This window comes from Felis catus, chromosome E1, assembly GCF_018350175.1.
Source record: "Felis catus isolate Fca126 chromosome E1, F.catus_Fca126_mat1.0, whole genome shotgun sequence".
In the NCBI taxonomy this organism is placed as follows: Eukaryota; Metazoa; Chordata; class Mammalia; order Carnivora; family Felidae; genus Felis; species Felis catus.
Genome location: NC_058381.1, coordinates 559,433 through 584,760, shown reverse-complemented (window position 1 = coordinate 584,760; position 25,328 = coordinate 559,433). Strand labels below are relative to the sequence as shown.

The following is a 25,328-nucleotide window of genomic DNA, read 5'->3' as shown; positions in this document are numbered from 1 at the left end:
GTACATGGGGTCAGAAAGGGGTGGAGGGGCAGGAGAACGGCTGGCGTCTAGAATGGCTCGGGGTGTGGGAACCCCGGCATTTGCTGTAATGGGGTACAGGTCCCTTGCCAAGTAGGCTTTTTAAAAATAATTTCAGGGACAGTCTGTTTTATGAGCTTCAGGTGTCAAATGGTGGGTGGAGGGGCTGGCCAGCTTGGTGGTGGGCACTCCTGATGAAGGGCTGAAGAGGGGGACAGGTGTGGGCTAAGCCGGAGAGCCCAGCTCCTGGGGCTTGTCCATCCAACAGGAGGACAGGGAGGACAGCACAGGAACGCAGGGAGGGAGGGAGGTGAGTGTGAGTCTGATGGGAGGCGGGCCCGGCAGGACCAGGGGAGAGGGAGAGGAGCTCGTGCTGGTGGGGCAGAGAGAACATGTCTCCCCCACTGCTGCCCACCTGGAAGCTGGCGGCCTCCCGCAGGGCCCCCTGCGCCCAGCTGCTCTGAACCCAGGGTGAGTGCAAGTCCTACAGAGCCAGCCTTCCCTGCGGGCTGTGCTGGGGTCAGAGCATGAGCCGAGGGGGGTGGGGGGCCAGGGTGCGGACACCCCCACTGTGGCTGCAGGGCAGTGGAGTCTGTGCGCGACCCCAGCCCTCCTCCTCGGGGAGGCTTGAAGCCACATCGGCACCAGAGTGCAAAGCCCGGCCTTTTGTTCAGAGGGTGACTCAGGCCAAGGGGGTCTTGTGCCCTCCTGACCTGCAGAGTGGGGGGCCTGGGTCAGAGTGAGACGTCCGGGGTGGGGATGCCTAGGGACCCTTGCCCTGCAGCCCTGCACCCCCGGCCAGGGCTTCCTCTCCACCCCCTCCCAGCAGAGACACCTTGAGGCTGTAAAGAACACGCTCGTTAAAGGCCTGAAATCCACTTTTAATCGGGGCCCACAGGCAACCAACCGGGCTGAGGACCTGGGGCTGGGCGGGCGCAAGCCCAGGCCTCCCGCCGAAGGCGCTGACAGCTCAATTCCCGCCACAGGCCCTGCCAGCTCTCTGGCTGGGAGGGAAGAGATGACAGGTGCAGCTCGGCTGGGGGCCCTGAGCCACAGCCAGAGGGGGACAGGGCCCTGATGCTGCGGCGGCCAGCGGGAGGGGTGCAGGGAGGCGGGCAGGAGGGCGGGGGCCTCAGGGGTCCTCTGTGGCGGTGCCCGCTCCAGAAAGCAGGGCTCGCCTCTCCGTGTCCTCGCTGTCCGGGGTCCCTGCGGGAGGAAGGACGCTCAGCCAGCCCTCAAGGAGGCCCAGGCCCAGCTTCCGGGGGCAAAATGAACTCCAGATGCGACCCTCCCCCCAAACTTCAGTGCCACCACCAGGGTCCTGGCCCCACTGCTTTCCCCGGTGATGGCAGGGCCTCCCGTGACCTCTCTGCCGACCCTCCAGTCTGTTCTCTTCTGCACGGTAAGTAAGACACCTCAGGGTCCATCTGTGGCAACCACACAGTGGCTCTGTCTCAGAGCTAAGGCCACGGGCCCTACAAGGCCCTCAATTGCCGGCTCTGGCCTCCTTTCTGCCACCTTTGTCCCCACCCCCATCCCCTGTGTTCCTGCCCCAGCCACACTGGCCTCCTTGCCAGGCCTCAAACACATCAGCTACGTTCCCACCTCGGGACCTTTGCACTGGCCGGTCCATCCTCCAGATAGCTGTGGGGCTCGCTGCCCCACCCCAACCCTTTGCTTCAGTGTCAGTGTCACCTGTGCAGTGGGGACCCTGACGACAACAGTTTCAACTTGCCCCCACGTGTCTCTCTCTCTCCCCCACTCGCCTACTTGGAGCTTCCCTGCGGCGCTGACCACCCCGAACAGTCTCTCTTGTGCTTCCTGTCTGGCTCCACCTTCTAGAGCCTCAGCTGCACGAGGGCTCAGACTCCGTGTTTCCCCCCTACGTCTGGCACATAGCAGGGGCGTAATGAACGAATGAGCAAATTAAAAAACAAACAAATCAGCCGGCTCAGGGGGCGGCCAGCGCGGCTTGCCCCCGGGAGCCCAGCCCCGCTCCTGGCGTAGGTGATCGGTGTGCCGGACAGGGTACCTGTGCCAGGCGCCCGGGCCCGGGCCTGGTCCCACTCCAGGCGCAGCGCCGTCAGCAGGAAGCAGCCCCCGCCCAGGGCAACGACAAATGCACAGCACAGGAAACTCTGCTGGAGGCTGAGGAAGGCCTGCAGGTAGGAGTCTGGGCGCCCGGCCCTCAGGGTGCTGGACACCTGCAGCGAGAGGCCGGCCTTGGTGGTTCCCCCCCCCCCGCCACGCCCACCGAGGAGCCACCCCTCCCCTCCACCACGCCCACCGAGAAGCCACTCCTCACCAGTCCAGTAAGGTAAGGGCTGCTGGCGTCCCCCAGGATGTGGCCCACTGTGATCTGCAAAGCCTCTGCTGTCCCCCGGCACCTGGGCACCACCACGGACTGCAAAACACAGGACACCGGGGCAGCCCCCAAGCAAGGGCAGAGTGTGGGTGCCTCTGGTCCCCCCCCTGCCAAGGACCTGCCTGGAGGGCAGCTGGGCTGGCCGAGCGAGTGGGAAGGAAGGGGGTCAGCAAAGCCCCAGCACTAGGACGTCAGGCCCCTCCGAGGGATGGGGGCGCCGAGGCCCCTGATGAGGCCTGCTCTCGAGGGTTTGCTCTCGGATGGGTCAGGGACCAGGCCTGGCTCTGACTCATGGTGACGGGGCCGGGGCGTCCCAGCTCAGGGCCCAGGAGGCGGGCCGGCCTGGCCGGGAGAGGACGCACGGCCGGGTGTCTGTGTGTGTGGGCGCTGGGCTCAGTGGCACCAAGGGCTCAGCCCCTGTCTCGGGAAGTTCGAGCCCCGCTGGGTGGACACACAGTGGCACACAGCGTGGCTGGAGAGACCCCCGCGACCCCATGGAGGGGGGTGGGGGGTTAAGAGCGTGAATTCCGAAGTCAGGAATGTCTGGGTTCCAATCCCACTCGCTGGCTGTGTGCCTTCAGGCAAGTCACTGTGCCTTTCTGTGCCTCAGCCTCCCCATCGCCACACGGGGATGATAACTGTAGCTGCTGGAGGGATGTGCTCGTGGCCATTCTTCCTCTGGTACGGAGGCTTCGTGGGGACGTCAGACCGAAATAGTGCCCTTTGGCCCCAGGAGGCAGAGGGTTTCCAGACACTTGAAGGTGGTGTGGCCTCTGCCTGCCAGGCCCTCCCCGCTCAGGTCCAGCTGGAGCATCTCCACCGGTCTCTCGGGACTGAGCTCCCAGAGGTCAGAGGCCTGCCCTGAGCTCCCACAGCCCCCGAGCGCGCCCCTAACTGAACACACAGCCCCCACGCTGGAAGGTTCCCCCTTCGTCCCCCCCAACACACACCCCTACGTCGTCTGGACGGCAAAGCCCCTGTCGGAGTTCTCTGGAGGTTCCTGGATTACAGGCCCAGGAACAGACTACGCGAAAGTCTGCCAAGCAAACGAGTCCAGTAGAACCATCTGGAAGACCAGTCCCAAGACAAACCCAGCCAGAAGCCAGGGTTGCAGCAGGGGAGGGGAGGGGAGGAGCAGGAGGAGGGGTCCAAGCAGAGGCCAGGCGGTCACACAGTCCTAAAGGGGAGCTCCCCACCCCAGAGCCCCATCCCCGACACCTAGTGGAGGATAACAATTAGCGTTTATTGAGTGCCTCGTGCATGCATTTTATGCATCTCATGTATACATTTTACAGATCCACTCAACCACCCCACGAGCGAGGTATGATCGTCATCCATGGGTCCCAGATGAGGAAACTCTCCGCAGGAAGGGAAGTAACCTGTCCACGGTCACCCAGCCAGGAAACAGCAGGACAGGCATTTGAGCCTCCGGGATCTGACCTTTGACCACTTGGCTGTTAGGAGCAGGGAGGAGCCTGTCCAGCAGTGTCTGCTATGGGACACTTGGAAACGCGGAAGGACGAGGAGGGCAAGCTCACGCAGCCCTGCACGTGGGCAACTGGCAGAGAGAGCAGGGAAGGGCGTCCCAGGCGGGGAACAGAGTGAGCAGAGGTGTGAGGCAGGGGCCCAGCGCCTGGAGCCACAGGACGGGCAGGCAGGGCCAGGCAGCAGGAGTGGGTGACAACTGGCTGCCCCCGGTCACTGACACTGACACTCTGTCCAGGTGGCGAGAGAGGGTGAATCTCTAACCCTGACTGGGACCTGCCGACGGGCCAGAGAAGGAGCTGACCGTGGCTTTGCACCTTCAGGGAGTGCTTCCCCCTTGCCTGTAATTATGTGATTACCCACGGGTGGCTCTGGGGGGACAAGCAGGTGACTCCTAGAGGGTGGGCCCCGCATGTCTGGAAAAGTCCTTGCCGGCTGCTTGGACCCTCAGAGTAAAGTCCAGACAGCTGGTCCTTCCCACACCCCCCAGGAGCTGCTGGGCCCAGACCAAGACAGGTCGGTCCCCTGCCCGTTCTGGGTCCTGCTGCCTCCATGTGGGGGGGCCAAAGCTGGCCCTGCCCACAGCTGGAGAGCCCAGCAGGTAATTTTAGACGTTACAGGCTTTGGCTTCCTAAAACTGCTCACTCTATTCTGAGACAAAGCGCCTCTGTTTCTGACTTTCCCTTCTCAGAAGAGCTGTTCCCTTTCCAGCCTGGGACATAACCAGCATCGGCCAAGAGCCCACAGAAAGTCCGAGCGGCAACCATCAGGTGCAAACTCCCTGACAGCCTGCCTCCTGCATCCCCCCTCGGCCCTCACCCCAGACTCGCTGGGGAGGGTGAGACAGACGGTGGGCAGAGCAGGGAAGCATTGAGACAAGGGCCCAGAAGAACAGGAGGGAGATAACCCTCGAGGGGGTGGGAGAAATCTGCTGAGGAGGTGGGGGGTGCCCCTGGCGGCTGGGTTCCAGGACCACAGAGGAAGAGACGGGGAGTTCCATTTCTGCTCGACTCCCTGCTGCCAGGGGCCGGTACCCCCGGTACCCCCGTGGGGCCCACACGGACAGAAGGCTGGGGAGGGAGCTGGAGGTGCCATCAGCAGGGGGAGCTCAGCCTGGGGACGGGGGCGGACACAGGCTGGGCAGACCAGATCCAGGGGAGCAGGACCCTCTGGGCAGGGGGGGGGTGCTGGAGGCGTGTCTGGGGCCAGGGGGTGAGCTTCCCGTCCAGGGGCTTGGGATCAAGGGACTGACTGTGCCAGTCAGAGTCCCGCAGGGGTTCACAGCCTGGGGAGTCGGGCACGTTGGACCAGTGTTCTCCCAGGGTGCTCTGAGGAGCCTATGGGCACCACGGGGGACGTCCGTTAGAAAGGCACAGCCTGGACCCCAGCATGGACCCACTGAACCAGACTCTGAGGACAAAACGTCCCCCACACCTGGTTCTCACGCTCACTGAGGTCTGAGAGCCCCTGGACCACACAGCTGCTGAGGTGTCTTCCCCGGCCTCTGGGTTGTCGTGCAGGTAAGAGGGTCAGAGAGAGCACCGTCCCTCAGCAGGACTGACGTGGGGCCGGGGAGCCCACACTGACCCCCAGGAACAGGCAGGTGCGGGCTGCCAGCAGAGATACGGGCCTCCTCGGTCCCGGTCCCCGGGGCTTCCTTGGGCCTCAGGAGCCAGCACCTGCCAGCAGATGGGACCTCCATGCTCTCCCTGCCCAGAGCTCACCCCGCTGGGCCTGGACCTGTCTCCACCACCCTGCCCTGCCTGCCCCTGGGGGTGCTCCTGTCTCACCTCTGGAAAAGCATCAGCAGCTTCCAGCTACCTTCCAGCTCCCTCCCTCCCTCCCTCCCTTCCTGCCTGCCTCCCTCCCTGCCTTCTCCCCTGCCGTTCCCCCTGCCTCTGTCCCTCCCTCCCACCCCCCCACCTCCCTCCCCTCTTCCCTGCCCTCCAGCCCCTGTCACCACCCATGCCCACGCCTTGCTACACGCACCCTGTCACTCACAGCCTACTCCCCACCTGCATGTGGCCCAAGACCACTCCCTCCCGGAGCCCCTACTTTCCCTGTCGGGGACTGAGCTCCAAAGTCAGCAAAGTTGGCCCAGCTTTGGCCACTGACTGTCTAACGTCAATCCTTCACTAAGGGTTTCAGGAAGGTGGGAAACAGGGAAGGGGGCCAGGAAAGTCTCCTGGGGTTCAGAGACTTGCTAAGCTTTGGGGCCGGAGGTCTCCAAGCCAGGGGAGGAACAGAGGGAGCCCCAGGTCACACCTAGCAACAGCCCCCAGGGCAGCCCCAGCCGGCTCCCAGCAGAGCCCCAGCTGGGTCAAACCACGGCTGGCTGGCCCTGTCGCCCCTCCCCTGCCCCCAACACACACACACACACACACACACACACACACACACAGTGCCACAAAGAGCCTGGCTCGGCCAGGTTAATCATTCCTGCAAACACAGACACTGGGGTGCCCCGGGCACGGCCCTCACACATCTGCGGCTGCCATGTGGAAAGGGACAGTGCCCTGGGGGGCAGATTTCAGCTCCACCCGAACGCCCAGATGTAGGGGTGGGGGGTAGTCAGGCTCCCGGTGCCTGAAAGTGGGCCACCCTCCGAAGAAGACATTTACGAGGGCTTGGCCGCCCCTGCCCCGCTCTGCCTGCCAGGCCGGACAAGGAGACTGAGGCCCAGGGCCGTTCATCCTCTCTGTGGCCGAGTCTGGGCTGGAGGGAGGGGCAGAAATGACCACCAGCCCTGCAGCTGATCCGCCCAGGGAGTCAAAGGGCAGCACGGGCTACACCTGCCGAGCCTGGGCCCTGGGTGCAGACCATCTAGGCCATGTGTGAGCAGGCCTCGTGGGCTCGTTAAATGATCGTGCCTCCCCACAGCCCCCTCGAAGTCGCGTGGAGGGCACAGGACTCGAGAAGGTGGAGAGGGCTCTGTGGAGCCCCGGCCAGCATCCTGCCAGAGCTTCCCTCAGTCGCCTCTTTCACCCTCACGGTAACCACGAGTATTTCAGAGTTTTTCACCCCACTGTGCACACGGGGAAACTGAGGCTCGGACACACGGAATGACTTGCCCATGACACACACAGCTAGTAAGCAGCAGGAGTGGGGCTGAAAGCTAGGCGTCTCCTGCGTCCAGGACCAGGCCCGGCACCTGGTCACCACAGGACAGCTGTCAACCTGTCGCCAGGCTCCTGGGCTCCCCTGTGCACGGTGTTGGACTATGCCAGGCTTTCAGGGGGCAGGAGGGCTCGTAGGGGTCCCCAGGTCTGGGTCCCACAAGGGCACAGCTCACCAGTGTTCCAAGTGCTCTCCTGATGGCTCCCGGAGGGAGGCAGGGAGGCTGGGCGGAGAGCGTGAGGCTCAGGGATGGCCACGCAGGACTCTGGACGTAGTGGAGTCACGTGGTCGGGCCTCACTTTAGCCTGAGCCGGCCCCTGGCCTTGCAGACCGTGACATGGGAGCCGAGGCAGCCTGGACCCACCTGGCTTGTGGCTGTAACCCTGAAGTCCCACATCCCCGTCCACACACCCAGAGCCTGCTTGTGGACAAGTACAGTCAGGAAAGAGGGAGGGGAGGCGTCAAAAAAGCCTAGGCCCCTGTCCTGGCTCGGTGCCTCTGCATGCTGGGCGACTTTGGCCCGGGTACCTGCCTTCTCTGAGCCTCCGTTGGCTCATCTGCAAAATGGAGCCAATGGTCGAAGGATATGTTTGAGAGTGTCAGGAAGGCCCCGTCCAAGGAAACTGTCCAATGACTTCAGTCCCCCGCCCCATGGTCTCTGAAGCCCCTCCCAGCTTCCAGGCCACCGGACAGCAGAGACCCAGCCCCACACCTACCAGCAGGATGTCGGCAACCACCGCCCAGTTGCAGGACAGAAGCAGCTCCCCGAGGGCCAGGAGCACCTGTGGACAAGGACCCTGGTCACCGACCCTCCCTGCCTGGTCTCTTCCCGCCTGCAGAGAGAGACCGAGGCCGCACAGAGAAGGGCGCCATCAGATCTGCTGGGGGAGGCGAGGCCTGAGCTGCGTCTTCGGTTCCAGCAGCCTCCAGGGTGGGCAGACATTCCCGTCTGGGCGGGCTGGCAGCCATGACCCAGAGGAGAGCGCCAGGCCCCGGGCCTGGGAACAGACTGCTCCCTGATGGACGGCCCCCAGGCCCAGCTGCTGAGGTCCCCCATGGGGCCCCAGGAAGAGGCAGCCAGGACTTCTGGGCCACTTGAAAGCTGGGAAAACAGACTGGAGAGGAGAGAGGCCCAGGGACTGAATAGTTTGCTCACCCCTCCTGTGTTCCCCTAAGGCCTGCATACGCTGATAAGGTACACACAGTGGGCCAGCCTACCTGCCTGGCCCGGGCACCCCATCTACAGCCCCTCCCAGGCTACCTCCTTCCCAGGCCCCTCGAGCAGCACAGGGGAGGCCAGCAAGGCCGAGCCGGGGGCAGGGCCAAGGTTTCCCAGAGGTCACCGGCTGGCCCAGGGCAAAGCCAGCCTGGAGCGTGACTCCTGGGCCCTGGCCAGCGGCCCACCCCCTTCCCCGATACCTGTGGGGCTGGTTTAACTCTGTGTGCCCCCCTCCCTGCCCCACTGTCTGCCGGGGACCAGGGGCCACTGTGGGCCTGCCCCACCCAGCAACCTGGGTCCCTGCCTCTGCAGAGGATTGGGACAATCCTCATTCCCCTTGCTCAGGAAGAGTTTAATGAAGCGGCAAGAAGGGGAAAAAAGGCATTTCTCAGAGCTTCCAGGAGCTTATGCTGGAGTGGAATTAGTCATTCCTGGAGTCACGGGGCTGTGCTGGGGCGGCCCAGGCTCTGGTCCCCAAAGGCCCGTGACACTCAGGGCAGAGGAAGTGAGGGAGCCCGGTCACCTGCCACGTACCGGGCACGTCCGCTCTCGCGACATCCACCCACGCCCTGTGTGGCCCGTCCCCAGGCCCGCCTCACACATCAAGCCTCCTTCAGGGGAACCCCTCACCCCTGCGCTGGCCCTGTGCAGGTCGAGGCTGGCAGAGGAAGTCGGAGGAAAGGCCAGGATGGGGAGGGCCTGGGGGAAGGTCGCGCTGAGAGCAGGGGGGAGGCAGGATCTGCGGAGGAGCCCCCCAGGGAGGCAAGAAGCTGGGCTGCACCCACCGCCTGGCCTGGCCTCCACCCCGGCCTGGGGAGCTGTGCCGGCAGAGCAGATCCCCGCCTCCCCGGGCCTGGGGCTGGGCCTGGTGGGAATCAGGAAGTCCCCGGGGGCGGGTCCGGGCCGCAGACCCGCATTCCAGCCTGACAGTCTTGCCAACCCGGCCTGTGGGGCCACATGAAAGCCCAGGGCGCTCTCACGCCCTCCCCTCTGCTTCTCGGTCTGGGCCTCCACCTGGGCGGCGGTGCCCTCCTCACATCCTGCACCACGGCCGGCCGTGTCTCTCCCCTGCTCCCCCACAGCCACACGACACACGGAAATACATTCTCCTTCCTCCGGCTGCGGCAGGGTGGATCCCGACCCCAAAATAGAGCCCGCAGAGGGAGGCCGCGGCCACAGGCCGCCCCGGGATGCCAGGTTTCCTGAGACACACCTGGAAATCCTCGAGGGGCGAAGGCCGGGCCGGGAGAGGCTGGCTTCTTCCTCACCCTGTAATTACCGGCCTCCCCAGGCTCCAGGAGGGCCGGCCCGCCCTGCCCCGCCCTGTCCTGCCCGGCCACCCCGGAGGTCACCGCCCTCTGGGCCTGGGTCTCCCCGGTACCACGTGGTGAGGGCCCAGGTGCCTCCGGCACCCCCGGCCTGTGCTTCTGTGTCCCCAGCAGGCTGAGTGCAAACTCAGAACTCAGAGGCTCGCGTGACTACATCAGACCCCGGCTCCACAGGTCAACAACCAGCCCGAAAGGGCCCTGGTTTGAGGCCAAGCCAGCAGGAGGAGGCGCTGGCCATTCAGAGCCCTGCTCCGTGGGCGCCCCAGCCCTGCAGCCCCAGGCACCACCCAGACATCCTCCTGTGCCTCTCAGCGGGCCGAGTCCCTCAGCTCGAGCTGGTTCTCTCCTCCGGCCCCTGTCACCCACCGTGGCCGAGCCGGCAGGACAGACCCCAGCACAGACCGGCCCCCAGCAGCTCCCTCTCCTCTGGGAAAGCCTGCTGTACCCTGTCACTCGAGCAGGACACGGGGCCGTGGGTCTCCTGCATCCTCGACGCCCCTCAGCCCTGCCCAGTCCTCCCGTCCTCTCCTCCTCAGCAGTTTCCCAGGCCCCACCATCCCTCCCAACGCCAGCCCTGGAGGGGACTTCCAAAAGGGAAATCGGACCCTGCCCTCGTCCCCTTTGCGCCTGTGCTGGCTTCCCTGCACGCTGACTTAGCTCCCCAGGCGAGAGGGCCTGGGAACGCTGCCCGGAGCCTGAGAAACCAGGAGCCCCTCGGCCTCTGGCCGCTTCCATTTCAGACTCAGGAGGACTTCCCCCTCGAGCTGGGGCAGCGGTGGTGAATATCCCCAGCCTTAGTCACCCCCGGTCAGAGACGCACGCGCACGCTGTGACACGTGCACATGCACTCACATACACAGACCCACACACGTGCACGCTTACATAGACGCTCTTAACCTGGGACACACACACAGTCACCACAAGTACACGCGTGTGCAGCGAGCAGGGATGACTCTGGAGGCGACACCACGTGCGGTAAAAGCACCCGCCAAACAGTGGCCTACGCGCTGGGACAGGCGTGCCGGGGTGAACGAGCACGCACACCTGTGTCCTTGCGGTCTCCCAACACGGACAGCAAGTTGTGCACACACACGTGCACGTGCACACAGGCACGCCGACGCCCCCCTGCTCATGCACACACGCGCACGTGGACGTGCACACACAGGTGGGCTTGGGGAAGGAGACGGTGAGGACGGAACAGCAGCCCCGTGGCAGGGAGGGCCGGTTACTGGGCTCTGAGACGCAAAGACTGGATTCTGGGCCTCGCCAGAAAGGGAAGGGAGGAATCCCCATGGGCTCAGAGGACCGGGGCAGAGCCCAGACGCCATGCTGCCCTTTCTCGGATCAACTCCGTCCGTGCCCAGTGAGCCTGAGCCAGTCGGGACAGGCCCCGGGCACAGACGGGCCTCCAGCAAGCTGCCACGCCGCTGGCACACGTCGCCCCTGGGCCTGCCAACTGGTAATTGCAGGGACTGGCTTCGGGCACGAGGGCACCACTCGGCTCCCCAGGGCTCGCTGCAGCCCAGCGGGCAGGTGAGGCCTTGGAGCTCCGACATCCTCCGGGGTGATTTGGCAGACCGTGGCCTCCCCGGGTGGGCGCTGCTTCCCACCCAGCAGGAGACGCCTGCTGGGTCCAGGGACGCGTGGCCCTGAGGGGAAGGGCAGGTGGGCCTCCCCCGGGGGCACTGGTTACTCCAGCAAAAGGTGCAAGGGGAAAAGGGGAGAGCCCCCAGAACCGAGGTGTCTGCCCAGCACATCTGGCCCCCGCAGGGGCCAGAGAGCAGGTGGCATGGCCACCCCAGAATCCTTAGCTGCCCCTGACCACAGCTATGGTGGTCACACCATAGGCACCATAGGCACCAAGGCACACGTCCTTGCTGTCCCTGCCCGCCTCCTTGTGAGCCCCCGCCATGGGCGGTGGTGGGGCAGACATGTCTAACCCTGGTCCTTGCTCAGGAATCTTCAAGGCTGGGGAGGGTGGTGTCCACTCCCAGATATGAAGGCCTTGGTGACAGGAAAGCTGGCTCTCATGGGGCCAGATGATCTAGTTTGGGCTGGAAGGGGCCTTAAACATCATCTGGGGCAACTTCTGTGTAAAGACAGAGAGGGTCAGACTGTGTCACAGACTTTCCTTCCTCCCAAAAGTAAAAAGTAATAAGTCAGAAAAAAGTTGTTCGTCCTCAAAGAAAAGAACAAAACCTAAGGAGATCAATGTTCCATACCGGCAGCCAAGGGAAGATACAGACAATCTGGAGCAGAGTATGGAACTTCTCACCTCACCACCCCCCGCAAGCCCCCATATCTAGAGGAAAGTCAGCTGAGTAGGGGTCCCTTGTTCCCGCTCCTGAGAACCAGAGGGGAAGATGCTGGGAGAATTGGGGGAAGGTGGAGAAAAGCAAACAATGACCCAGTTCTGATTCCACTTGAGGCCAATAAGTTAAGTAGAAGGAGGGCCACGCACATGAGGGAGACTTTCCACATGCCCAGAGGACAGCCAGCCCAGGGGGGCTCACAAAGTCTTCTCGCCGCCTGACAGAGCCCTGCAAGCCTCTCAGGTGACAGAAAACCCAAAGCACAGACTTCAGACTGTAGCCCCTTTGAGGGGAGAGTGTCCCCAGGGAAGGCTGGAGAGCGAGGGCAGAACCACCACGCGGGGTCAGGGCAAGTTCAGCATCGGCGCAGAGCCACCCAGGTCCAGGCCCAGGCTCGGCACAGAAGGAACGAGAGGGAATGAGACGGATCATCGACAGACCCGGCTAGCGCCTTCCCAGCCCACACGCTTGAAGGCGTGAGCTGCTGGATGAAAGGGGGCCCACGCAGCAAGCAACAGCGGCGAGGGGCTGAGGTCCTCAGCCTGCGATGCCCCCGCATCCGAGTGAAGCCAACAAGCACTCGGTGAGCTGGGGGTGGGTCCCTGCCCAGTCGGGCCTTCAGATGAAACCACAGACCCGGCCAACACCCTCCGCGGCCTGTGGGGGACCCAGCTGGGCCAGACCAGACACGTGTGTTGTCTTGAACTGCTACATTTGGGGATGATTGGCTTCACGACACAGGATAACTAATACACTGGTTGAGCCGTGAATTTCAAGAATAAATAATGAAATCTCCAGGCATCCAGGTGGAAACAGTGAGTCAGCATTCAGGGCTTTTTTGAACGTGAGGCAAACTTTATTCTCCACGGCAATATTTGTGGCCAAAAGACAACAGAGCAAACGCAAAGCTACAGGGAAGTAACACATGACCCGAGAGTCTTAGACCCAGTCAGATGATGTTCAGGTGAAGAATCAAAGGGAAAATGGCCCCACAGATGGGCGGACGGAAGACACACGGTCTCTCTAGGCACAAATTACTTGACCCCAGAAACCACCCAGGTAGGGGCTGAACCCGAACAAAGACCAGGAACGGAGGGTCCCAGTGAACAGACGGTTGGTGGGTGCTGAGCCCATCCCATCTGGGACCCCTCCCAGATGACGGTGAGGGTCACGCTTGGACAGCAGGCTGTGGGGGGTGTAACTCCAGCAAAAGTGAAAAGTCACACACGCCAGGAGCCTGGGGAGAGAAGAAGGGGGCGTACGAGAAGGTAGGGGCTCCCTTCCACGGTCGGATTCACCAGTAAGTCCAAAATCTTAAAATCGATGTGAACTTAAACAATCACTTCAAGTTCTTCAGGTAAATTCATATAAACGTATTAGACATATTGTAGGATTCCATTTATAGGAAATATCCAGAATGAACAAATATATAAAGACAGGAAGTGGATTAGTGGTTACCTTCGGCTGGCCTGGGGGCAGGTTGGGGGCAAATGCAAGAGACTGATGAACAGACATAAAAATTCTTTTTGGGGTGATGAAAATGTCCCAATATTGATAGCGACGATTGTGCAGTTCTGAATATACAAAAGGCCAATGAAGTGTACATTTTGAAGGGGCGACTGGCACATCTCAATCCACCTGATTTTAAAATTATATGACTATGGGGCACCTGTCTGGTCAGTGGGTTAAGCATCCAACTTCGACTCAGGTCATGATCTCGCGGGTTCGTGAGTTCAAGCCCCGCGTCGGGCTCCGTGCTGACAGCTCAGAGCCCGGAACCTGCTTCGGATTCTGTGTCTCCCTCTCTCTCTTTGCCCCTCCCCCGCTCATGTTCTGTCTCTCTCCCTCAAAAATAAATAAACATTAAAACAAAATTTTAAATAAATAAATAAAAGTAAAACAAAATAAAATTACATGACTATATGGCCTCAGTTTAATAAGAATATTTCTAGAAACATAAATGGGTGTACATATATAGAGAGACACACATGGAATGATTGTCACCTGATTAGATAACCAAAGCAGCAGGAAGTACTTAGAGTCCAGCCGTGGTCCCCCCCCCATCCACGCGCACCCCTGGCCCACCTCTCTCTGCCTCGCAGCTCTGCCTGACCGCCAACACTTCTCTCCTGAGCTTCAGACTCAAATCGCAACATCTCCAGCTGACGTCCTAGGAGGCATCTTGAGTTTAACATGTCTAAAATCAAATTCCTAACCCACCCATCCGAAACAAGGCCGCACCTCCCTCAGTCTCCCGGGTCAGTGAACGGCTGCTCGGCCTCTGGTGGCTGGAAGAAACCTGGGGTCATTCCTGCTCCTCCCGCCCCTGCCCTGATACCGACCCACCAGGAAATCCTGTTGGTTCCACTTCCAAAACATACCGAGAATCTGACCACTTCTCCACTCGCCCCGCCCCACCCTGGTCCCAGCCAAACCAGCCCGTGCCCTTCTTAGGAAGCCTCCTAACCGGTTTCCCTGTGTCTGTGTCCTTTCTTATCCTTTCACAACACGACAGCCAGAGAGACCCCGTTCAACCACGAGGAAGATGGTGGCAAAGTGGCCCCCACATCCTCGTGCATCTCAGCACCCATACCCTGCACGGCCACGGCGAACCCGGTTGGCCCGTACCTCGCTCTGGCGGGCAAGATAGGGCAGCGGGGCCGCTCCTGACCTGGGCCTCGGGAGACTTGGCCGCCTCCCCCTTGTGCCTTCCTGGAGGCTGGCGTGAGGACCCAGGAATAGACGGAGGTGAGGAGGCCAGTGTGGACACCCCGTCTGCCGGGTGCAGGTTGCCACGTGAGTGGGCGCAGGCAGGACCCGCCAACCTGCTGAATCGTAAGAAACAATAAATCATCATTGCTTGGGATGATTTGTTACACAGCAGCAGGTAACTGATACAAAGCCACGAGTCGGATCATCTCACACCTGTGCCAGAGGGCCTGAGGGATTTCCCACTTGGCTCAGGCTGAAGGCCAAGGTCTTACGTGGATAGGGCTCTACGCAGCCTGTACCCACGGGGGTCGCCGCTGATCTCGCGTCCCGTGCTCCTCCCCGGCTCGCCTGGCTCCACTATGTTTGCCCAAACACACCAGCCATGCCTCCCGCTGGGCGTTTGCACTGGCTGCTCCCCCTGCATCAGGCTTCCCCTCACTGCACCTCGTGTCCACCCGGCTCCTTCCCTCACCACATCTCAGCAAGGCCTCGCTGACCACCTGGCCCTGCCCCGGCCCCTCCTCATGTCGCTTTCCCTGCTCTGTTATTCTCCCCACCTAACGTATCATTTATTTTGCAGGGTTCGTATATCACACGCATATCCTGCCTGATCCGTTCAACGGTGGATCCTCAGGGTCTGAAACGGTGCCGGCACACAGGAGGAGCTCAGGAAGGAGGAGCTCGGGTGACAGGAGGAGTCACCGTGAGGTGACTGAAGGTCTCTGCCCGTTCTGGCTGGGACCCGCTTCCCGGCAGCCTTGCCCCTCGGAGCCCAGCAGGGCTTTAAGGGTGAAACCCCCACCCCAGGGTTTCTCACCTGAGCGGCCAGAAGAACAGGGCAGACCAGGGGACCCCGGGTGGCCCACACCTGCGGGGCTTCGTGGCTGCGTGCCCGGACCCCTCCCCCATGGCTGGTGGTCAACGGGACCCAGAGCACCGTGGGGGAGGAGCCCAAAACAGCCGCTGTGGTATCCCCACGTGCTTTCTCAAAAGCCCCATAAAAGACCGAATCCCCCCTGAATTCTGAGCAAGCAGTTGGGACTGGAGCAAAGAACCCAAAGCAGGAAAGATGATGCTGTGTAGCTTTCGAGGGTAGGGCACACACAGCAATACGGCGTCACCTGGCTCTCTCTGGACGCTAGTCCTCGGGGGCCGGCCACCACGTTGTGAGGAAGCCCCGGCCACGTGGAGAGGCCACGGGCAGCCGGTCCGGCCACCAGCTCCAGCCGAGGCTCAGCCGACGGCCGGCATCCAGCACCCCATCCTGACCAATTACCCTCAAGCAGAAGAGACAAGTTATCCCCAGTCCCAACGTGCCCAAACTGCAAATTCATGAGCAAAATGAGTATTTTTGTTGCTCGAAACCGCTGAGTGTCATCACATTCCCATAGTAACTAGAACAGGCACAAAAGAAGGCTCCTCGGTGAAACCAAGAGGCCAGCACTAGGCCCCCGCGTTACAGAGAATCGGGGCTCGGCCAGGCCAGGGTCTCACCCCGGCTCACACAGCAAGTGCAGAAGCAGAAACAACACGCAGATCTCCCTGATGCCTCGAGGCTCGATGCCTGCCCACTCCCCTCCCCTGACTCCACCCCTCCATCGGGACCACAAAGCCCCCCCAACCTCCCCCCGGGGATGTCCTCCGGCCACGGGGCCGGCAGTGCTGGAGCCCCTGCCTTGGGCTCGGTCCGGTCCGTCGGCTGAGTACCAGACCTTCTCCTCTGAAGGGCAGTGACTCTGGGAAGGAGGCCAAGGAAGGGGGTGTGTGCCAAGCCCTGCTGTGCGTGTCTGGATCCTAATTAACAGCTGAGAAGCCCACTTCCCCTGCCAAGGACCCGGAAGGAGGGAGGGATGGAACCCTCGGTGCCTGCAGGTGGGTGTCCAGCAGCAGGGCTCCCCAGGGAAGGCCCCGGACCAGACGCCATAAGGTCAGGAAACCTCACCGCCACGAAACACACAGCACAGGCTGGTCCCAGCCTCAGGCGATGCGGGGTGGCACAAAGTACCGCCCCGGATCCCTCTCCGCTGAGCTACACTCAGCGCGTGTGCAGACACGCGTGTGCATACACGTCCGCACGGTCATCCGCTGCCCTGAGACACGTGGACGTGCACATTCACGCACAGACCCGTATGCGAAACGGCACACGCAGACACGTCCCCACACATCGTGCGCATCCAGGGCAGACACACATCCGGGCTCGTACAGAATGAACACGCGTCCGTGCACGTCCAGGCCGAACACACGTACGCGCAACCAATGCACAGACCGATCGTGAAGGTGCCCGGAGATGCACACGCGGAAGCACAAGGGTCCACACCTGTATTCACAGACCCGCACACATCCACCCTGAAAAGCACACTCACATGGGCACACACGCCCGCATTTCCACGTGCCCTTCCCAGGAAGTCAGATCGGTCTCCCTGGATGGCAGAGGTGGTGCAGGAAGAACCAATGTGGTTTCTGGGATCTGAGAAAGTGAAGGGACACACAGCCAGTTGGACGGAGCAGACACAGTGACTCCGGATTTTGAACAGAAGTCAATTCCTCAGTCGCCTTTGGACATCATTTCCTTGTTGTTGTTTTAATGTTTACTCATTTTTGAGAGAGAGAGAGAGAGCACAAGCTGGGGAGGGGCAGAGAGAGGAGACACAGAACTTGAAGCAGGCTCCAGGCTCCGAGCTGTCGGCACAGAGCCCGACGCGGGGCTCGAACTCACAGACCATGAGATCGTGACCTGAGCCGAAGTCGGATGCTTAACCCACTGAGCCCCCCAGGCGTCCCTTGGACATCGTTTCAGACGCTGACCCTGTAATGTCCCCCAAACCTGATGATGCTCCTGCATGGTGAGCTGCAGCCATTTCCCACCCGTTAAGGTTTTAGGGGTGATGTGTCCCGTGGCCCCAGACTCCACGTCTAACTCCCCACAGCCCCCTCCCCCAGGATGCCAGCCTGCCGTCACCGCACCCTGGGTCCCCAAAACCAGCAATGGAAAAGGCACCGCACCCAAATCCACAGCTCCTGGCCAGGGTCCTCTCCCTGGTGGTGGCCGCACAGGCTAGTGTCTCAGAGGCCTCCGCACCCCCTCCTTCTCTCACACCCCGCGTGGACTCATCGGGAAATTCCTCCGAGATGTACCTGGGATCCACCCGCTTCTTCCGCCTCCACGGCAGCAGCACGAGCCCACACCCCGCGTCACCTGGATGAGGGCAGGGGTCTAGCCCCACCCACGCCTATGACCACAGAAGCCGGACTGATTCCACCGAACATGGGCCGATAACAGAAGAACAATAGAGAAAATCAATACAACAAAGCTGGCGGCAAAATGGATGAGGCTTTTGTGACACCGACCAGGAGGAAAGCACAGAACACTCGGGTCCCCAAAACCAGCAATGGAAGAGGCACGTCCCGCCAACCTCAGGGAGCCGAGAGGGGAAAAGGGAATATACCAGGCACAACTATACCCCAACAAACCAGACACCTAGACAAAGGCACAGATTCTCGGAAAGCCGCCAACTATCAAAAATGACATAAAAGGAAATCAAAAGCCTTAACTGATCTATAACAAGTAAATATTGAGTCAGTGATCAGAAAACTTCCCACAACAAAAAGCCCAGAACCATATGGCTTCACTGGTGAATTCTAAAAATGTCTAAAGATGAATGAACACAAGTCCTTCCCAAACTCTTCCAGAAAATCAGAGAGGAAGAAGCACTTGTCAACACGTTCCTCGGGGCCGTTATCCTGATGCCAAAACCGCAAAGACCACATTCCTCGAGAACACGCAGCAGTCAGTGCGCTGAAGCAGATTTGATGAAGGACAAACCACACGGTCGTCTCCACAGACGCAGAAAACAGGAGCCAGATGCCCCCTCCTCAGTGCAACCCCCCCCACCCTCCGCAAAAGCTGGACCCACTCTCTGCCCCTCCCCCACTCATTCTCACTCTCTCAGGAATAAACAAACATTTGGGGCGCCCGGGTGGCTCAGTCGGTTGAGCGTCCGACTTCAGCTCAGGTCACGATCTCACGGTTCGTGGGTTCGAGCCCCGCGTCGGGCTCTGTGCTGACAGATCAGAGCCTGGAGCCTGTTTCGGATTCTGTGTCTTCCTGTCTCTCTGCCCCTTCCCCACTGATGCTCTCTCTCTCAAAAATAAACAAACATTAAAAAAATTTTTTGATTTTTTTAAAAAGCAAGCTTGGGGCGCCTGGGTGGCTCGGTCGGTTAAGCGTCCGACTTCGGCTCAGGTCATGGTCTCACGGTCCGTGAGTTCGAGCCCCGCGTCGGGCTCTGTGCTGACGGCTCAGAGCCTGGAGCCTGTTTCGGATTCTGTGTCTCCCTCTCTCTCTGCCCCTCCCCTGCTTGCACTCTGTCTCTTTCTTTCTGTCAAAATAATAAATAAACATTTAAAAAAATTTAATAGAAAAACAGATGAATGTTTCGGGTGGCTGGTGATGCAGCCTTCCACTCAGCAAGCGGTGACCCCCCCCCCCAAGTACCTGACGTTGTGTTTCAGGCCGAGAGCTGAGGAAGGTGGGAACCCCCGGGCCCCTGGGCTGGGACAGGGGTCAGAGCATAAGTAACTGTGGCCTAAGGAAGACCTCACAGAGAGCAGGAGGGTGGGAGTGGGGGCAGGTGGAGCCCAGCAATTCCGGAGGGCTCCACAGAGGAGGGGTGCGGAGGGAGCCAAGGGAGGGTCGGCCGGACAGACGTGGGGACCTGGAGGGGCCCTGGCATCAGCACTGCAGGGGACATGGCTGGTCAAGGGAGTCATGAGGGGCTTCGAGAGAGCTCCTCTCCGCCACGAGAGGAGCCGGGCTCAGTTCCAGAGGCGCCAGGGGCCCCGGAAGGTCCGCGGTGTCTCTGGCAGTGGGCAGGTGAGCAGACCAGGAAGGGGCTCCTGGCACCGGTCCCACAGACAGACGGCAGGAGCCGTGCCAGGCAGAGGGCCCGAATCTCAAGCCGGAACGTCAGTTAGAGGCACAGACGGAGCCATGGAAGGGCTTCTGCTCAGGAGGCCCGGAAGGTTCCGCGCTGCTCCTGGAAGGCGGGAGCCTGGCTGCTGGCTTGGTGCCGCTGGGTCCCACGCCAGGCCCACACACGAGTCACGGAGGGAGCAGCCTCCCAGCATCGGAGGGACGTGCCCCCGGCCTGCCCACCATCCGGCCCGCAGCCCCTCACCCCTGCGGCAGGCCCAGAGAAGAGTTTCTCCGACTCTGTCAGCCGGGACGCAATGTCACTTCTAGACGAGCCATCCAGCCCTGGAGATGCGCCAGGCTGCAGAGGGGGAGACAGCTGTGTCCCCTAAACACAGCCAAGGAGCCGCCTCCCAGAGCCAAACAGGACGGTGGCAGAAGCGGAACTGGCAGGGGACTGGGCCCCAGCCGATGCAGGGACGGCCTTTGACAGACCTCCGTCTGCCTGCAAGGTCAGGCCCGCTGAGCCCCAGCAGCCGGGACTCTGGCCCCGCTCAGGGAGCTGCTCCCTCGGCCCGGATGCCAGTAAGCATCTAGGCACTTATTAGCACCTACTGTATGCCGGGCCCCGTTCCTCCCCCACGGGAGCAACAAGGGTCAGCAGGGCATGAAGGACACAGACTACGGGCTGGCTCTCGGCTCTGTCTGTCCCACTATCTGTGTTCTGTCTCCGGGCCTCGGTCTCCCAATCTGTAAGTGGGGGTGAGAAAGCCCTTCCCCCCCTGTTAGCAGCGCTAACAGGACCTGTCTGTCCTCTGGGAATCGGCAGAAGCCCACCCAGACCTTCAGAGACACGCCATCCCCTCCCTCAGGACCTGGGGAGAGAAACGACAGTCCCGTATGGCCCCCTCCCCCCGGCTTCTAGAGGGAAGGCCACAGGTGTGGGCTGGGGAGGGTTAACCTGAAGAGTAGGAGAGCTGGCGAGGGGCTCCGAGCGACCCAGCCACAGAGGACACGAGCCAGCGGAGTGCCGGGGCCGCCTGAGTGGAGCTCACACAGGGCACCGTGGGGGCACCCCTTCGTGTCACCCAGGGGCACGAGGATGCCGGCCCCGAGCCCCTCCCCAGGGCATCCAGGGTCCGACAGACGCCAGGCAGAGGAGGCAGGCCTGGGGGTCACGAGAGGGGAGCCCCGGTGGTGGGTCCAGCAGGACCAGCTGAGCCGAGAGGAGGGAAGCCTTGGAAGACGGAGGTGACGGTGTCACCTGCACCAATAATTGGATGTTGCAGATGGCAGGGCTCCAAAAAGTGCCCCCAAGAGAGCGACCCGTGCTGGTCAGCCAGCATCTGGAATGCACCAGGAGGACACGGACACTCGGGGAAAACCCACTCTGGGCACGGTAACACGTGCCCCATTTCAGGCCGTCCTTCCCGCCTGCCCAGCCCGGAGCGGGGCCAGGGACCAGGGCAGAGGTGGACCGAGGAGAACCAAACGGACCGCAGCTCCCTCTCGCCCCAGTGCAATATCTGGGCCTGGACAGACACTATTTGGAAGCAGGACCAACGTGTTGACTTTCCAGTTCGCGGGTGTGACAGTGGGCTCTGGGCGTGGGTAGTTCTGGTCTCAGTCTGCTCGGTGAAGCCCACGTGCGTGTGCAGGGGCACCTGTGTCCACGGTGGGGTCCCCAGGGCCTTGGGACGGGAGAGGAGGGGAGGGGAGCCCATCTGGCTGGGGCTAGGCTGGCACCAGCTTCCCAGAATCCCTGGCCCTTTCCCACTGGTGAGACCATCAGGGCTGGGGCTTTGGGGAGCAGGGGGTGTGCATACAGCCCCACCCATACACCACGGTGCCCGAGGGACCCAAACATGCATGGAACCCAAGCGGGAACGGTGAATTCTGACAGGAGCATGGGACGGTCTGGAAAGGCTTCTGGAGACGCAGCGTTTGAGCTGGGCCTTGCAGAAGGAGCTCAAGGGGGAACCGTGCCCCTGCAGAGGGACGGGCACAGCAAAGGCCGGCAGGTGTGAGCTCATCACTGGCATGGCCACAGGGTGGGGCACACGGAGGGGTATGACGGAATAGAGCCTGGAAGACGAGAGAGCATCCGATTGCTGCCTTTACAGCGGCGTCGGCACGGGCCATGGCCAATCTGGGCTTCACTCCCCTCACCTGTCACCCCATCTCTCCTGGCTCTCACAGCACATCCGAGGAACAAATGCGTCCCACCGTCTCCCATCAAAGCCTTCACCAGCAGCTCAGAGCCAGAAAGGCTCAGGCTCAAACCCCAGTTCTGTTCCTCCCTAGCGGTGCCACTCTGGGTAAGCCTCAGTTTACGCATCTGTAAAATGGGGATAGCAGGCTGTCCCTGGACGGAGTGATAAACATAATGTACGTAAAACCTGGCCCGGCGTCAGCCCACGCGAACAAGCAGCACCCACCCACACCACCAGCGGGCACTCACTTACATAGGAGGCCAGGAACGTGGTCGGGGCCAGGATGAGAGCCAGGTAGAGGCAGGGGGCTGCGACCAGAAGGCTGCCGGCGCAGAGGAGGGGCTCGGCCCGAGGGTTGACTTTCTTGTACCTCCTGGAAGCCTCTGCTCCCAGGACAACTCCAATGATGCCAGTCACGACAGTCAGCGCCCCAAAAATCAGGCTGATGGGAAAGAGCAGAGCAGGGTTACTTGGCCAGATGGGGGTAGCCCTGTCCTGGGGTTCAGCTCCTGCCCCGAGTGCGTGATCGGGTACCTGTGGGGAGTGTGACTGTGGGTCCCCTCCCCTCCCTCCTAACCAATGCTCCTGGGTCCTCAGGGCCCCTCCCTCCATTTTCCTTCCTGCCCTGTCCTGGGGAGGTCACTGGCCACCAGGGTGGCTGGCCCAGCAGGCCTCACTGCTCAAACAGCCCCTCCTAACTGCACTCCCTGTCCCTACTCCCGGACCCGCTTCCTCTACACCTGACCCCCTCCTGCACCTGCTGCCTGGGGAAGGGTTCCTCAGACCGAATCCCAAGCAGGTCCCCAGAGGGTGCTTTCTAAAATATAGGTTTGAAAAAATAATAATACAGAGTGCCCACCCCCTGCCTAAAACTCCCCACCAGCTCTCAGACACCACTGGATTTGGTGCCAACTCATCGCGGCCCGTGTGGCCCTCCGTGGTCTGACCCTGGCTGACCCCAACCCCATCCCCCAGCTCCAACCTCTGCCCCCAGATGGGCTCTTGTCCCCGCTTCATACTTTTATCCCTGCATCCGGACACTCCTCACTAGGTTTCCCACCTACTGAACTCCTACTCATCCGTCAAGACCCATCACAAGATCCCCTCTTTGGAGATGCCTTCCTCTGTCCCCTTGCTGATTCCTTCACTCCCTTCAGTTCCCAGATCCGCTTCTGGGTTTCTACCATCAAGGTCATTCACTAGCCTGCTGATTCCTGGAGGACACAAACCAGGCGCGCCTTAATCTCCCGACTACGCTGGCAACACAGAACCTGGAGTACAAGAGACAGTCCCAGAACTGCCGGGCAGACAGCCGCAGGGGGCAAGGTGGAGGAAGGATAAGGCAAGGTCACTCAGCTAATACAGCAGCAGAGCCAGGATCTCAATGCCCACCTGCCCCCCCGCCCAGCCTCCTTTTAAAGGGGTTCAAGCGACGCTGACCTAGACGAACCATAGATGTAGTCGGGGCCTCTCCAGCGCTCGGTGGCCTCCCGTTGTCCTCGGGCCAGCTCTGCGGACCGGCCCCTGCTGCCCGTGTGGCATCTCGCCCTTCTCTCTCCACCCCCACCTCTGCACAAATGACTGTGGGTTCTCTGGACTCACCCATCTTCCGGCCCCCCTGGCCTGGAGCACCCCTGCCCCACCCACCCCCTCCCGCTGCCAGCACCCCCTCCTGGCCCAAGCATTTCCAGAAGTGCGCAGATGGCCTCCGGTATGGTGGGGTGATGACCATTCGCCAAGATGCAACACGACAGGTGTGAGACTGTGCTTACTGACAAACCGAGTCTCCCCAAAACCGCCTTTCCTCTAAACAGCTTCTGTGAAATATCCATCCCACAGGCTGAGGACGGTGGGCTAATCCCCCTGCCCCACCCCCTTGGTGAGCAGGAGGGAGTGTAGGGCCCAGAGAGGGCAGGGACCTGCCCCAGGTCACATAGCCCCTCACTGGCACAGCCAGGGCCTCCTGACGAAGCACGTGTTGGCCTTAGGCAGCTTAAAGGTGCCCAGCGACCCTTCCCAGGTTACAAGCTGCACAAGGTTCTGGCTCAGGCCAGTCGAGTGACCCCGAATCCTGGAAGAATGCTGTGTACCTTGGAGTCCGGGTCTGAGCTGGCCCTGGAAGGTTCTGGAGACCTTCCTGAGACTTAGGATTGATTATTCAGACAGGGCCCTCCACTGGCCCCCACACAGGAGGTGTGGCCAGAGGACAGGCCCAGCCGCCAAGCTACCCCCAACCCACAAGACCTTCCCAGAATCGGACTCTCAGAGCCAAGAGGGTCCTTAACGTCCTGCAAGTTCCATGCTGACCCTCTGTACAATAGCCCTGGCAAGCAGCTGTCCAACTCCCACTTACATGCCCTGAGGGGCGGGAAGCTCACTACCACCACACATCCCCTTCCACAGGGGCCAGCTCTGAGTGTTGGAAGTTCTCCCAGGGGCTAAGCCGGCATCCTTGTCCTGAAGCTTCCCTCCCTCGACGCACCCTCACCGTGGGGCCTACCCTAACCGCAGAGGGTGCGTTAATAGCTGAGGTCCATGCAGAACCCCAACACCAGGACCTTCTACCTACCCTGTGGCAGGCTGAGTAATGCCCCCCAAGATGTCTATGCCCTAATCTCTGGAACCTTTACAAAGGTGATTGCATTAAGGGTCTTGAGAAGGGGAGATTAGCACCCATTAACCGAGGCCCTCCATTTAATTGCCAGCATCTCTATAAGAGGGAAGCGGAGGGAGACGTGAGACACAACAGGAGAAGGCAACGTGACCACAGCTGTGGAGACTGTGGACGCGGCCACAAGCCAAGGGACACCAGCAGCCCCCGGAGGTGACGAGGCAGGAAGGACCATCCCCTGGAGCCTGGGAGGGCACGTGGCCCGGTGCAACCATCTGGACGCGAGGCCTCGGGCTCTCTGACAAAGGGACTTGCTTGCCCAGGGACACACAGCCACTGAACGCTAGACACACAAGTGAGTCCCGTGTCCCATGTTTTCAAGCTGCTGCGGGACTTTCAGGGCCCAGTCTTTGTGTCCAGGAAGGTGACAGTCTGGCTGTAGCTGCAAGGCCAGCATCACAATCCGTGTGGTCCATGCATTCACTCATGCACTGCTGCCTCCTCCCGGCCCCCGCGGTGCTCCAGGAAGCGCCCCCAGGAGGTGCGCAGATGTTCAAGTCCAGCAGGAAGCAGCGTCTCCAGAGGCGACAGGACGTGGCGCTAAGACCACCAGCTTTGGAGTCCGAGGGGCTTGAACCTGCCTCCGCCACGTGCTGCTGGGACAAGTCACTTAATTTTCTGAACTTCTGTCTCCTCATTTGCAGCAGGAATAATCGGGTTTGTTATTACAACACCTCTGAGGATTCTTCACGTAAAACGCTCAGCTAACGTTAAAGGTTAAGAAGTAACGATGGGAAGACGGAAGGGGACTTACGGGCAGAGGGCCCAGCTCGGGCATGGGGCATTCCGGAAATCACACGAAGCTCTCTCTGTGTCCCCAGAGAGGAGGCCAAGGAGACAGAGACAGAAGCATCGCCCCACAGGCCCTGCAGAAGCCTCACCCGCCTGCCCAGTGCCTCCCGGACCCCCACAGTGGCCCAAGAGCGGGGAGACTGGGGCCCAGAGGGGACGAGGCTGCCGCCTACGGCCACCGGAG

At 61.4% G+C, this 25,328-nt stretch overlaps 1 protein-coding gene and 1 long non-coding RNA gene across 14 annotated transcripts in view; one reads left to right on the top strand and one right to left on the bottom strand.

Annotated features, from left to right (window-relative positions):
- Positions 1–878: 878 nt before the first annotated feature.
- SPNS3 (sphingolipid transporter 3 (putative)) overlaps positions 879–25,328 on the bottom strand; it is a 35,541-nt gene continuing 11,091 nt past the window's right edge. For 6 of the 11 annotated variants that reach the window (XM_006939709.3, XM_019817012.2, XM_006939708.3 and 3 more), the window contains 5 exons: positions 21,930–22,123; positions 7,702–7,767; positions 2,324–2,422; positions 2,051–2,222; positions 879–1,224 (listed from right to left, as the gene is read on the bottom strand). In XM_006939709.3, the coding sequence (XP_006939771.2) occupies positions 900–1,224; positions 2,051–2,222; positions 2,324–2,422; positions 7,702–7,767; positions 21,930–22,123 (856 nt within the window). In that variant the 3' untranslated portion in view covers positions 879–899. The remainder of the gene's footprint in view (positions 1,225–2,050; positions 2,223–2,323; positions 2,423–7,701; positions 7,768–21,929; positions 22,124–25,328) is intronic. The other 5 variants (XM_019817011.2, XM_011288807.3, XM_006939710.4 and 2 more) reach the window with 4 other exon arrangements.
- Positions 918–8,769, top strand: LOC109494140. 3 transcript variants are annotated; one of them, XR_006589289.1, is made up of 4 exons: positions 918–1,043; positions 1,324–4,211; positions 4,560–5,388; positions 6,749–8,769. It is a non-coding gene; the product is annotated as an uncharacterized LOC109494140 (long non-coding RNA). The 3 variants fall into 3 exon arrangements; XR_002148741.2 differs by having other exon boundaries at positions 1,324–5,388; positions 6,749–6,860; positions 7,667–8,769; XR_006589288.1 differs by having other exon boundaries at positions 1,324–5,388.